The sequence below is a fragment of the Equus asinus genome, chromosome 28 (genome assembly GCF_041296235.1).
Source record: "Equus asinus isolate D_3611 breed Donkey chromosome 28, EquAss-T2T_v2, whole genome shotgun sequence".
Classification (NCBI taxonomy): Eukaryota; Metazoa; Chordata; class Mammalia; order Perissodactyla; family Equidae; genus Equus; species Equus asinus.
Window position 1 is genome coordinate 17,999,065 of NC_091817.1, and position 13,249 is coordinate 18,012,313.

The window sequence follows — 13,249 nt, forward strand, 5'->3', positions numbered from 1 at the left end:
TAAGCCCTTGCAGATGCTGGGGGGAGGGGACCCTGAGGTGTCTGCCTTCTGGAAGCCTGTGCCCAGAGCAGAGTTTCCTCTTGGCCCCAGCCTGGTGCCCGGCACACGGAAGGTGCTGGTGTGCGTCTGTTGAAGGAATGAGTGCCTGAGTGGGTGGGCGAATGCTTCCCAGGGGATCACTCACCACCATGGGAGAGCAAATGGCATTTATCATCCTGGCAGCTGGAGCCTTGGGGGTGAGGGGTGAACAGGGTATTTGCGCGTTAAAGGAGAGACTGACTATGGAAACCCCGAGGAAAGTGGACGGGAGGTACAGACATGAAGAACAGCTCCCTGCCCCACCCCTGGGATGAGCCCTCTGCGGCCAGGTGGCAACACCAGGCTGCCCCCTTCACTTTTTCTTCAGTACCATATCCTTTCCATTTTATGGTTCAGCCTCCACTCCCAGCTCAGTGCAGAGCTGGGCCTCAGAGGTCGGATGTAACCACGCCTTTGCAAGAGGGCTAACCGAGGCCCAGAGGGGGCAAGGGACTTCCCAGGGTCACAGAGCAGGTTGGGAGCTGGGATTGGACCACCAGACTCTGCACTCCAGGGCTGAGTGGCAGCCTGTGGTCCCTGGGGTAGAGTCGGCCTGGGGCTTCTGGGGAGCGTGCTGGGGGGGCGGGGATGGCTGGGGGTGCATCACTGGGGGGCTTTGGCTTTTGCCCCTGCCTGGTGGCTTTGCAGGCTGTCACCAGGAAGTGGGGAGATGGCGTAGCGGGTCCTTGGGCGCTCTGCCCTCTTCGCACCTGTCTCTCTGATTGGGCCCCGTGGTCGGGCTCCCTCAGCTCTGGGAACGGAGCCTTCCTCCTCTTCTCTGGGCTCACTGGCCATTTTGTCCCCGTACACCTGGCCTGTTGTCCATGATGACCTGTGCCTACTCTCTCCGCAGCTTGCGCGTCAGCACCGCAGTTTACCGATGAGAAAACTGAGGTCTGGAGTGTTAGGCAACTCTGCCACTCAGGCGGCCAGTGGCAGCAGAGCTGGGCTCTGAACCCAGGCCGCCTCCCTCTCAGGCACAGCCACCCGGCGGGTGAGGCCTCCGCTCTTCTGAGGGAGACCCTTTCCTCATCTCTTCATCACCTGCTGTCCTCATGGCGGCCCCTCCTTCCTCACCAAGGCCCCCCTGCTTGCTTCTCCCACCTTTCCGCTGGTTTGGGATACAGCTGGTTGGTTTGCCTGTCCATCTACCCATCTGTCTGTCCATTCATCCGTCTGTCCGTCTGTCCATCCGTCCATCCGTCCATCCATCCATCCATCCATCCATCCATCCATCCATCATCTGTCCGTCCATCTGTCCATCCATCCATCCATCCATCCATCCATTCCACGTGCATTTGCCGGGGCCCAGCTGCAGGCCACAGACACAGATCCTGCCTCAGCAGTGTGGGGAGGCAGGCGCTGGGACGTCTGACAAAGGGGACGTTGACAGGGGTCGGGGAAGGCCTCCCAGGGGGCGTGCCTGGGAGAGAGGGGAGTGGAGAGGGAGGTCAGGCCCCCTGTGCACAGAGCTGTGGAGAGGCCGAGGGCTGCCGGGCTCTGGGGGATGGAGGGGCCGGTGTGGGGCTGGTGCTGATGGAGGGGAGGGCTTGAATGCCAGCCAGACTGGAATCGCTTGGTCCCCTGAGGTTTCCTGCGTGCCTCTTTGGGCCAGGCCCATGCTGGGCCAGGCAGCCACTGGTTGTCCCTCTCGAAGCCCCGGGGCTGCTGAGGGGATGGCACTGCTGCAAGGTTGCTCTGCAGACGAGGACCGCCTCTGCCCTGGCCTGGGGGAGCCGCGGGCCGGCCCCCCAGGGGAGATAGGGCTGGCAGGGCTGGCGGCAGCAGTGTGGTCCCGGGCTGGGCACAGCTGGCCTTCCCTTCCCAGCAGGCCTGCCCGCCCCGGGGCCCCCACTTCCCCTTTCTGAGGCCTTGGCCCCCTGCAGCCCTGGGGCCTGCAAGCGCTGGGCCAGAGGAAGCCAGGCTGGGGTGCCTGCCAGCCCCGCTTGGGGAGGAAGTGGGTGCCTCGGCGTGTCTGTGAAAGCTGGGGGTGGTCTGTAACTCCCCGGGGGGTGCGGCAGGGCTGAGGGTGCTGCCGGCTCAGCCAGTTCCGCTGGGGAAGGATTTCCTCAGCAGCCCCAAACGCCCAGCCCTACAGTCATAATTTGAGGCCCGAGCCCCTGGTTTCCAGCAGCTCTTCTGGTTGAGAAGCTGGACCTGCCAGACGGTATTTGGCGAGGAGACCACAGTCCTACCTCGGTTGCAGGGAAGGGAAAAGAGGGTGTACAGGGGTAGCTCAGAGGGCTTCCTGGAGGAAGAGGCCCTTCTGGATCTTGCTGGCTGAGAGAGGGCTCCCTGACCTTGCCCTACAAGGCAGAGGGAGGTCCTTGATGGGGTCTACTTTGCCCCCCACCCTCTGTCCTGGGCCTTGATGGCGGGGACAGGAAGGGATTGGCATTTGGAGATGTTATGGGCTCTGTGGATGTCAACACTATGAGGATGGTCAGGACAAGAGGTGGACCTCAGATGGCCTGTGTTCAAATCCCAGCTCTCTTTTACTAGCTGTGTGACCTCAGGCAAATGACTGAACCTCTCTGTTTCTCAGTTCCCACATCCATAAAATGGAGTCCGTGGTCATACTAACCAACAGGGCAGGTATGTGGATTTAAAGAGACCAGAGTGCTGGGTGCACAGTAAGTGCTCAGTAGGTTTTGTTTTGTCCACCCTGCTCTAGCACAGGCTACAGGGAGCTCAGCGCCCGTCTTTTCAGGGAGGAGGCGGTACCCCTGGTGTCCATTTCCACCTACGTATGCCCTGGGCCCCTAATTCCTCCTGCAGGGAAGGAGTCTCCGGAAGCCACTGGAGAGGATGTGATGAGCCCCCACCCAGCCTCCTGCAGCCCTGCTGCCCCAGGTCCTCTGCAGCCTGGCTGGGCCCGGGCCGTGGACTCTGGGCAGAGCTATGGGGGTTCCCTCCTGGCCACGCCCCCTTCCAGAGGAAGTCTCCAGGATGGGCTGTGTCTGCAGGGGCCCAGTTCACCTCTGAGCTAAGTGGGGCCCTCTCTCCTGACTCTGGACGCATCAAGCGGCCATGAGGGCTTCCTGGCCGCAGCACACTGGGGCAGGAGGCTCAGCATGGACCTTGGGACTCTGGTTGCAAGTGATAGAAACTCAGACTGGCTTCAGTTAAAAGGGGCATTGATTGTCCCATGCAGTTATGATATATGGAGGTTGCTTGAGCTTCAGGCAGAGCTGGATCTAGGGCCCCGGGGGGCGGGGATAGTTTTGCGTCTCTGTCTCCCTCCAGTTCTCTGTGTTAGCTTCATTCTCAGGTGGGCTGTCTCCTAGTGGTGGCTCAGGTGGCCGCCAGCAGCTCCAGGCCACCAGCAAAAGAGAGCATCTCTTTCCCATGGGTCAGCAAACGTCCCAAAGAGATGATTTTGGTTACATGTTCGTCCTTAAACTGGTACCTGGGGCTTGTGAGAGACTATGCTGATTAGCCAGACCTGGGTCATGTGGCTCCTGAACCAGGGGCCTGAGAGAGCAGGAAACACCCTCTCCCCAGCTGGACCCTTGGGGTCCCACTCCCCCGGTCCCCAGCCAGAGTGCTAGTGAGGTGTGAATGACAGTGAGGGACCCTGGAGCTCCAGGAAAGGGGCCTGGACGCTCCTGAGTGCGTGTCTCTGCTCTCGGTGTCTTTGGGTTCAGACAGGACCAACAGGTTAGGGTGGGGGAGGGATGGGGAGACAGGGCTTAGCTTGAGGGGAGGTAGGACTTACAGGCAGGAGTGCTCAGGGATGGAGAACACTGCCTTGAAAGGTGCTGAGCTCCCTGTCACCGGGGTGTACAAGCTGGGGCCGCACAGTCATTTGCTGGTGACGTGGCAACAAGGATGGAGTTCCTTCATCAGGGCCTCAGAGGGGCCCTCCGGTCCCAGCTGAGTCAGTGATGGCAAGAGAGCTGGTGATGGGAGAGAGGGGCCTTGGAGCCTTCTTGGGCAGAGGGGGCATCTGGATCTGGATTTGGGGGTGGCTCCTAGAAAGGAGCTGGCCTGTGGAGATGCCTGGTGGGTTCTCGGGCTATCTCTCAGGAGTGGTCGGTGCAGCCTCTCCCAGCCCCAGCCCTGCCTCGCACTGCCCACTTGGCCCAAGAGCTGGTTGAGGTCCCTGGATGGGCCCAAGTCCCCATGCCCAGTGCTGACCATTGTCTGCCTCCTCTCCGGCCTGTCGTTGCCCAGGAAGTGGCTATTTAGATCCCCAAGAGGAGTATTTACTGAGCCGGGGTCCCCACAGGCCCCCGAGAACCTTTCACAAGGCCCCTCTCTCCCAGGCCTGGCTCAGCCCGGCTTCTCACACCTGGGAGGGCAGGCTGGCGTCTGGGGTGCACGGCATCGTGGGGCACGTGTGTGCATGCACATGCACGTCTGCGTGTTCTGGCTGCTCACAGCTCTGGTCTGGGGCATAGAGTGGCTGCCGGGAGTTGCCCCGGCCCCTTGGTGTTCAGGGTTTCTCACCCTGGCACTCCTGGTGCACCAGGCCAGAGGGACAGGCAGTGTCATATGCTTGTGGCAACTGTTTCATTCACCAGGAGCTGCTGCTGCTGGAAGGAGCTCAGTGGAGTCCTGCTGTGGGAGCTGGCAGACCCCGGTTTGAGTCCCAGCCCTTCTACCAACCAGCCCCAGCTGTGTGATCTTAGGCAAGCCGCTCTACCTCTCTGGGCTCAGTTCCACATCTATAAAATGGCCATAACACCTTGGCCTTAGCAGGTTGTGAAGGTGAGAGTGGCGATGTGTGTGCAGGCGTCTGTGTGACTGCACACTGCTGCTTTAGGGGCGCCCTGGACTGGGGGCTTCTCAGGGCAGGGGCTTCGTCTTGTTTTGCAGACCCTACAGGGCTGGGCATGTATGCTTACTACTCAAAAAATGCCTCTTGGGGAATAAAGTCTGGTTAGTTTAGATTTAAAGATTCAAACGAGTTGGCTGCACCACTCACATTTTTAAAATTAGTTGCCAACATTTAAAAAGGAATATTTCCTGTAGAATCAGATTTGCAGCTTCTCTCAGCACTTCAGGCCCTTTGGCAGCCCTGGGCCCCACCCCCCCAGGGTGGCCCAGGTTAAGCAGGTGCCAAGGCTTGTGGACACCTGCCTGGGCCTGGGGGGAGCAGAGGGAGCCAGGAGCCCTGGCAAAGAGGAGCCTTCTCTCCACCCTCAAATCTGTGGTTTCCCCTTTTGTTCCCGGGGCAGTAGTGCCTGAGGTGGCTCCTGGAGCCACAGTGGCCGCAGGGTCCTCATGGCAGGGGGTACTCAAGGGGGCTTCACTCGGACTCTGGGACTCTGGATACCCTGCTCTTCTGCCCTTTGGGGGCTCTGGACCGCCTTTCTCTTGCAGCTTCTGCCGGGAGCCATTTGTGCCATTTCTGCCCCGAGCCTTCCCGTCTTCCAGCCTCCCTGCCCTCTGCCACCTGCCCTGTCCTGGTTCCAATCCCTGAGGCAGGCCTGGAGGACATCAGGGGCCTGGACTCCAGTCCAGGGCTGCCCCCTTGACACAGGGTTCCTGCTGGGAATATGGCAGCTGCCCCCAAGCCCCAGCTGCTGCATCTGGGGATTGCACACTGTTTGGTGACTTTCTCCCTTTGAGGACTGGGAGCCCCAGGGAGAGAGCCAGGCTGCCACACAGGAAGTATAGTGGGCCTGCTGTGCCATCGGCATGATTGACAAGCCTTTTTGGAATAAATGAATGAGCAAATGAATGAATGGTGCTGGGAAAAGAGGGGGCCCATCTAGGCTGAGTGTCGCAAGCCTGGGGTCTGCTCTGAGCTTTGTCATAAAGGATCCACTGTGTTCCCTCTGAGGTTCAGCTTCCTGTTCTATGAACAAGGCTTGCAGACTCCTTAAATTCCTGTCAGTGGGCCCTTTTTAAAAAATGCAGACTTATGTGGAAGCTTATTATAACATGAGTGCAAGGGGGATGCTCTGGGTGAGGCAGGTGTAGGGGTCTGAGACGCAGCCTCACCAGCAGCCCCAGTAGTTGAGTGAGTGGTCTCTGTACAAGGACCATTGGGACAGGAGAAAGCCTGCAAATGGACCTCACAGGCACAGTCACCTGACTCATGACAAAGGTGGGGCCCCTGAAATTCTGGGGGAGGGATGGTGGCTTCACTAAATGCTGCTGGAATAGTGCAACATCCACTCGAAAAAAAGAAATGAACCTTGATCCCTGCCTCACACCGTGCATGCGGGGTCCCTGCGATGGATCAGAGACACACGTGACAGTGAAGCAGTCCCAGCTCTAGAGGAGCGCTGTCAGTAGAAGTTTCTGGATGACAGAAGTGCTCTATATCTGTGCTGCCCAATATAATAGCACCTGCCCCATGTGGCCGTGGAGCATGTGAAATATGTCTGGTGTCACTGAGGGACTGAATTTTTAATCTCATTTTTAATCAACTTAAGTTTCATTTTAAATAGCCACGTGTGGCACAGGGCAGTTCTAGGAAACACTGGGGTCCAGCTTTATGGCCGTGGAGTGGGCAGAGCCCTCAACAGCACCCGGAAGTGAGGTTCAGGTTGAGTGAATCAGACCCCAGGTTCTGTGAATTCTGGCCCCGCTCTCCCCTGACGCGGGTCCTTCCCCGTCTGGCCTGTCCACTCACATCTGGCTCTGCTGTGTGTCTCTGCAGAGCTGAGGACCTGGCCAGCCTGGCCAGGACGCAGAGGAGGATGCGGGTGGCGCACTGAGCAAGGCCTGGTGTCCACAGCGGTACAGACCCAGCATTGCCCATGGAGCTGCAGGCCCCGGGCGCCCCTCCCCACACCCACCGGCCAGGCTGTGAGAGGCCAGAGGCCTAGGCCACCGGGAGGGTGTCGGCAGACAGATGCTCCCCGGGCTGTGGAGTCTCCTGAGTGGGCTGCCGGGCGGGGTGCCAAGGGAGGAGGATGCCGGCCAAGGGGCGCTACTTCCTCAACGAGGGCGAGGAGGACCCAGACGAACACGCGCTCTACGAGAAGTACCGCCTCACCAGCCAGCACGGGCCGCTGCTGCTCACGCTCCTGCTGGTGGCCGTCGCCGCCTGCGTTGCACTCATCGTCATCACCTTCAGCCAGGGGGTGAGTGAGGGCACCCATGGCAGTGGGGGCCTCCCTGGGGTCAGATCTCGGCTCTGACGCTCTGTACTTGCGAGCCCTTGGGCGCATCACTATCTTCTCTATGCCGGGGCTGCATCTGTAAAGTGCTATGGAGCATATTTGGGCTGGTGGGAGACAGGTTTTTTAATCTTGAAGTCTAGGGTGGTTTCAGATATTACATTAATTTGACCAGATGAATTACCCTCGCTTTTCTCCACAATGAGCTTCGATTCTGTCAAAGACCCAGGTCAGGGATGGCCTGTGTACCACTGCTTCCACTTCCAGCACCGGGGCTGACATGAATCCATCCCAGCACCCCTTCCCACGGAGCCTGGCCGTGGCCTCAGAGCCCTGCCCTACACGGCTGTCCAGCAGACACGCTAACGTCGTCCCTGACTTAGGCCTCGCCTTGCAACAGCCACTCCCTGTGTGCAGCTGTCGAGCACTTTGAATGTGGCTAGTGTGACTGAGGAACTGAATTTTTAATTTTATTTTTAATTAATGTGAGTTTAATTTTGAATAGCCACATGCAGCTAGTGGCTACTGTATGGAACAGCAGAGTTCTGGAAGAAAACGGCAGAGACTACAGACTGCTGACAGGGTGCTATGTGTAAAGTGGCTGCACCCAGTAGGTGCTGTCAGTGCTGCCCATGTCTCTGTGGCTACAAACCACAGGACATTTGTTTTGGCATTCAGCAAATAGTTATGGGGTACTTACTATATGTGGCTCCCAGGTCAGCCTCTGGTCATGGGTCTTAGGGACCCCCGGGGAAAACCAGATGCTGTTGCATCTGCAAATGGTCCTTCCTGCAAGCCCCTGGTGTCACCTGTGCACCTTTGCTCCAGCTCTTCCCCTATCTGGGACGCCCTTACTCATCATTTCCTCGGAAACCTCCATTCATTCTTTAAGAGTCAGGAGCAGTGGCCTCTCCGGGAGGCTTTCCAGGCCTTTTCTCCCGTCCTCTTGTGCTTGTCCCCTGCAGGTGTGCACAGAGGGCCTTGGGAACCCAGGGCAGGGGTGGGGAGGGAGAGTAGCGCGGCTGGGCTGTGAAGGATGCTGAGGGCTCCGCAGGTGACTAGGGAAAGGCGGCCATGTAGGCAGTCCTGGCAGAGACAACAGCACAAATCCTGAAGGTGTTTGGTGGTCTGAACACCAGATGCTAAGCACCAGAGAACCTGGTGTTTAGAGGGAGCGTAGACACCGCTCTCGTGGAGGAAGCCACAGGTGACACTGCTCAGGGCTGGCTGGGCAGGCTAACCTGGCAGGCTTTCTGGAGAAAGCAGCTCCTTGCTGGGAAGGCTGTGGCATTTCTGTGTGTTTGCCCCACCCAGGACCCCTCCAGAAACCAGGCTGTCCTGGGGACAGTATTCTTAATGCTCGCCGTGTTTGTGGCTCTCTATGTGCTGGTGTATGTCGAGTGCCTCGTCCGGCAGTGGCTCAGGGCCTCAGCACTGCTCATCTGGGCCTGCCTTGTGACGCTGGGCTACGTGCTGGTGTTTGACTCGTGGAGGAAGGCGGCCTGTGCGTCGCAGCAGGTAAGAGGGCAGGGGACCCCCGCGACCCTGGCAGCTGGATGCCTCCAGCCAGCTGTGCACCTGGCAACTCTTGCCCTTTCTGGGCATTGGGTCCCTTCTGGAGAATGGGCCTGCATTTCGTGTGCTGGCCTTGGGCCCTTTCCAGCCGGGGGCCTCCAGCAGGATGGCCAGGTCCTGCTTTCTCTCGGCTCTGCTTTCCTCTGTGTTGTTTCATTTCCGGGCAGGCCATCCCCATGTTGGGGCAGAGATGGCCACAGCGGCTCTAGGCTGCCAGCCCACCAGCTTACTCCTAGGTGAAAGAGAGAGTCCTTCTCAACCAGCTTGAGGTTCACTATGGCCACGGGGTGGTACCCTCTGACCGGTGGGACTGGTCATCTGATGCTCCTGAGTCTGGGGTAGGGTGAGGCTCATAGGAGCCATGCAGACTGAAATCTCAGGGGAGGGGGCTGTTCCTAGAAGGGGTGCATGCAGGACAGGTTGGATGGCAGTGGTCAGCTTGCGGAGTGGACAGGCCGGGTGGGGCTGTGCTGCTGGGTGGCAGGTGAGGGGGCCCTGCCCAGCCTTCCCATAATTTCTGTTCCTGTGGAGGGAGAGCCACAGGGCCACAGGCACCAAGCTGGAACTCCCTGGGCCACGGGGCCATGGAGCCTTGCTCCTGGGGAGGCTCTGCCTTGGCCCCAGATCGTAAATCAGCTCTTAGGAGACGATGAATAATAGTAATGCTGGGCCCGACCCAGAAGCGGATGTTCCAGTGTGTGTCTATTGCTGGCTCTCACCATGCAGGGGAGGTGCAAGGGGCCGACCTGAGGACAGAGGGCTCAGGATTCAGGTTTCTGGGGCTGTCCCCAGAAGACAAGAGGCTTCGGGGGCCTGATGTCACCTCAGGCTCAGGCCGTGTCCCGGGCCCCAGACTCATGACTGCCTGTCCCCAGGTGCCCTTCTTCCTGTTCGTTGTCTTCGTGGTGTACACACTGCTGCCCTTCAGCATGCAGGGGGCCATAGTGGTGGGGGTCATCTCCAGCACCTCCCACCTCCTGGTGCTTGGCACTGTCATGGAGATCTTCACAAAGCCCAGCGTCAGCGTGGGGCTGCAGGTGAGGGGTCAGGGGCTGCAGTGAGGGGCGTGGGGCTGCAGGTGAGGGGTCAGGGGCTACAGTGAGGGGCGTGGGGCTGCAGGTGAGGGGTCAGGGGCTGCAGTGAGGGGCGTGGGGCTGCAGGTGAGGGGTCAGGGGCTGCAGTGAGGGGTGTGGGGCTGCAGGTGAGGGGTGTGGGGCTGTAGGTGAAGGGCGTGGGGCTGTAGGTGAGGTGCAGGGGGCTGCAGGTGAGAGACGGGGGGCTCTGGGCCTGGGGCTGCAGGTAAGGAGCGGGGGGCTGCAGATGAGGGGCGGGAGGCTGCCGGTGCGGGGGTAGGCCCAGGCCACTCTGGGCCGGGCTGTGGTTGAGTTGGTCCCAGAGGCCTCGGATGGCCTCAGACCAGGCTTCCTCTGAGTCCGCTGGGAAGCGACCCCAGGGAGGTGCCCTGCCTTGAGGCCTTTCCTCTGCTGGCCTGTGAACCCCGGAGGCTCAGCCCCTTGCTGGAGCCCTGACCTCAGCCTCCTTCCCCGCCCAGCGTGTGGTTGTGGGGTGAAGGCCTGTCCTGAGGTCTCGTCTGCAGAGCCCTGTCCTGACAGGGGTGGGGGGTATGCCTGGGCACCCTCTCTTGTGTCTTTGTGTTGAGTGAGTGAAACTCATTTATAAGTCATGGTGACTTAGAGATGTGTTGTCCTCCTGCCCAGGCCTGGTGTCCCCTTCAGGAGGTGGAGGCTGGAGCCCTGGCAGCCAGCAGGGTGCTGCGCCTTCCGTGACTGTGCTTGGCACTCCCCTCGGGCTCTGGGCTCTGCAGTGTGACACGCTCCTGCCTCCCCAGAAGTGACCAGCTTCCCTGTCCTCTGGGCCCAAATCCTCCTGGACTGGGCAATGCCCAGCAGGTGCCAAGATGGGCGTGAGACCTGTCCTGTAGTGACAGCGACTCACCGGGAGACCAGCCCTGTCTGGGCCTGTTTCCTTGCCTGCCTCAGGAAGGGTGCCAGCCTGAATGGGCTGGAGGTCAGAGAATGGGGCAGGGCTGCCATCACCAGCCCACCAAGGGGGCTGCTGCCTCGGGACCTTGGGCTGGTGGAATGCTGAGTCTGCCCTCGGTCCACCCTCAGCTGCTGGCTGTTGCCGTTGTCTTCCTGTGCGTGAACCTCACGGGCGCCTTCCATAAGCACCAGATGCAGGACGCCTCCCGTGACCTCTTCACCTACACTGTGAAGTGCATCCAGATCAGGCGTAAGCTGCGCATTGAGAAGCGCCAGCAGGTGGGCACCCTGCCTCCCGCGAGAGCCACAGCCCGGCCCCTGCCCAGCCCTCCCTGGCTATCTCCCAGGCCCCATGCCCTGTGTCCTTTCTCCCTGGACGTCAGTTGCTTGTTGAGCAGCATGTGCGTAGGGTGCAGGGCTAGACTCTCATGCAGGCCTCACCCGGGGGTGCTGGGGACACGGAGCGTGTGGGCCTGGCTGGGCTGGTGGCAGGGCATCGGCCAGCAGAGATGGAGGGTGCTGCGGGCGGAGCAGGCAGGAGGGTGGAGAAGACAGGGCCGGGTGGGTCAGGCCTGGGGCCTGACTCTGCGCTGCCTGCCCCGCGCTGCCCAGGAGAACTTGCTGCTGTCAGTGCTGCCGGCGCACATCTCCATGGGCATGAAGCTGGCCATCATCGAGAGGCTCAAGGAGCGGGGGGACCGCCGCTGTGTGCCGGACAACAACTTCCACAGCCTCTACGTGAAGCGGCACCAGAACGTTAGGTAGGTGACTGGCGGGCCTGTGCACGGTGTCTCCGGGGCCCTGGGCAGGCGGCCTCCCTGCCCTCCTGTCTAGAGGCCCAGACCCCAACCACACAGAGATGGGGGAGATAAATCCAGGCCCAGCCTTGGGCCTCAGGCTCCCCTTTGTTTGCACAGGGGGTGGGTTCAGATCAGATTGGTGTTGGGGGAGATCCAGTAGCCCTCTAAAATTGCTAAACTCTGTGCACAAACATGACTGTTGGAAAGAAAGGGGTCCTTTCAAATGTTGCTCAAAAGGACACAGGCCCCTCAAAAGGAGGGGAAGCCCCCCAGGGCTTGGTGACTGCCGGAGCCCCCGAGTCCTGACGCCTGTCTTTGGCTGCTTCCAAGGGGCTACAGCATCTTACTTGAACGTGCAGCCCAAGTGAACTGCAGCCCCGCCCCGAGCCTCTGCCCCAGGCTCAGCGCTGTGCCGTAGGCTGGCCTGCTGCCTCCTGTCCGGGCTGCGGACGGTCCCGAACTCCCGGAGTCTGGAGCTGGGAGATCTGGTGCAAGTTGCAGCTCTGACTTCCCAGCAAGTCTCCAGCTCCCTGAGCCTCAGTGTGCTCGTCTGGAGAACGGGCTCTTGCAAGGGCAGTGTGAGGACTGGACGTGCTGGGCACGGAGCTTGGCTCAGGGAGCGTCGCGTCACATCTTCCCAGGGGGTTTAGTTCTGAAGTCTGTGCTAAGGTGGGAACCTGGATGCAGGAAAGGAGCAGGGAGTCTGAGGCGCAGGTGCGCTCCACCTGTGACGGCCCGGGCGGCCTCCGCGGTGATGGGCGCTGGGTGGGTTTGCAGGGCCGCTGCGGGCTCTGCAGTTGGCTCTGTTTTGCTTTAGCGTGAAGGCTCTGCATCTTGAATTCGTCTTTATGGCTGGGAACGGCCCTCCCGTCCCTGTGGAGGCTGAGGAGGAGCAGGGCTGGCGGGTGCTTGGGGGCTCCAGGCGGACGGTCCCTGTGCTCCTGCAGCCCCGCCTCTCAGGGGCCTGGCTCTGACCTCTCGGTGCCCCCCAGCATCCTCTACGCTGACATCGTGGGCTTCACGCAGCTGGCCAGCGACTGTTCCCCTAAGGAGCTGGTGGTGGTGCTGAACGAGCTCTTCGGCAAGTTCGACCAGATCGCCAAGGTGAGCCGGCCGCCCATGCCGCCCCTCCCCTCTGCTGTTGGTAAAGTCAGGAGCCCCTGTCATTGCATCCCAGTGGTGTCCTATGCCCAGCACCTCGGCTGAATTTTAGCATTCAGTCAGCAAACACTCTGAGTGCCCCAGGGTGAAGTGGTGGCCAAGCAGTGGCCGAGGCAGCCAGAATCCTGTCCCAGCATGTGAGGCTGGTGGGGAGACTGACAGTGTTCACCAGGGGTACACAGGGCTCTGGAAGGCTGCCTGGGGGAGGAGGCTCCATCCTTCCTGCACAAGGCCATGGCCTTGGCCTTACCTGGGAGCTTGGGAGGACTGTGGAATGCCAGGCCTCTCCCAGAGTCTGCCTTTCGGCAAGATCCCGGTGAATCGTGTGGACATTAAAGTTTGAGAAACCTGGAAAGAGAACAGTGCTCTAGGCAGAGGGAGCAGCATGTGCAAAAGCCTGGAGTGGAAAGAAGTTCCATGTACCCATGGAGTGAACATGGCTCAGTGTGAATGGAACAGAGCTGAGAGGACAGGGTCACAAGGTCAGCTGCGGCAGGACTTGAGGGCTGAGGCGAGGAGGCCTGAGGACCCTGGGAAGCGTGATGGGTACCAA

General features: G+C 60.4%; 1 protein-coding gene across 4 annotated transcripts in view; it reads left to right on the forward strand.

The window, feature by feature from the left end:
- ADCY7 (adenylate cyclase 7) overlaps window positions 1-13,249 on the forward strand; it is a 57,578-nt gene that overhangs the window by 23,682 nt on the left and 20,647 nt on the right. For all 4 annotated transcript variants that reach the window (XM_070500730.1, XM_014830270.3, XM_044761652.2 and 1 more), the window contains exons 2-7: window positions 6,695-7,121; window positions 8,472-8,675; window positions 9,608-9,769; window positions 10,865-11,014; window positions 11,348-11,496; window positions 12,528-12,639. In XM_070500730.1, coding sequence (XP_070356831.1) covers window positions 6,951-7,121; window positions 8,472-8,675; window positions 9,608-9,769; window positions 10,865-11,014; window positions 11,348-11,496; window positions 12,528-12,639 — 948 coding nt within the window. In that variant the 5' untranslated portion in view covers window positions 6,695-6,950. The remainder of the gene's footprint in view (window positions 1-6,694; window positions 7,122-8,471; window positions 8,676-9,607; window positions 9,770-10,864; window positions 11,015-11,347; window positions 11,497-12,527; window positions 12,640-13,249) is intronic.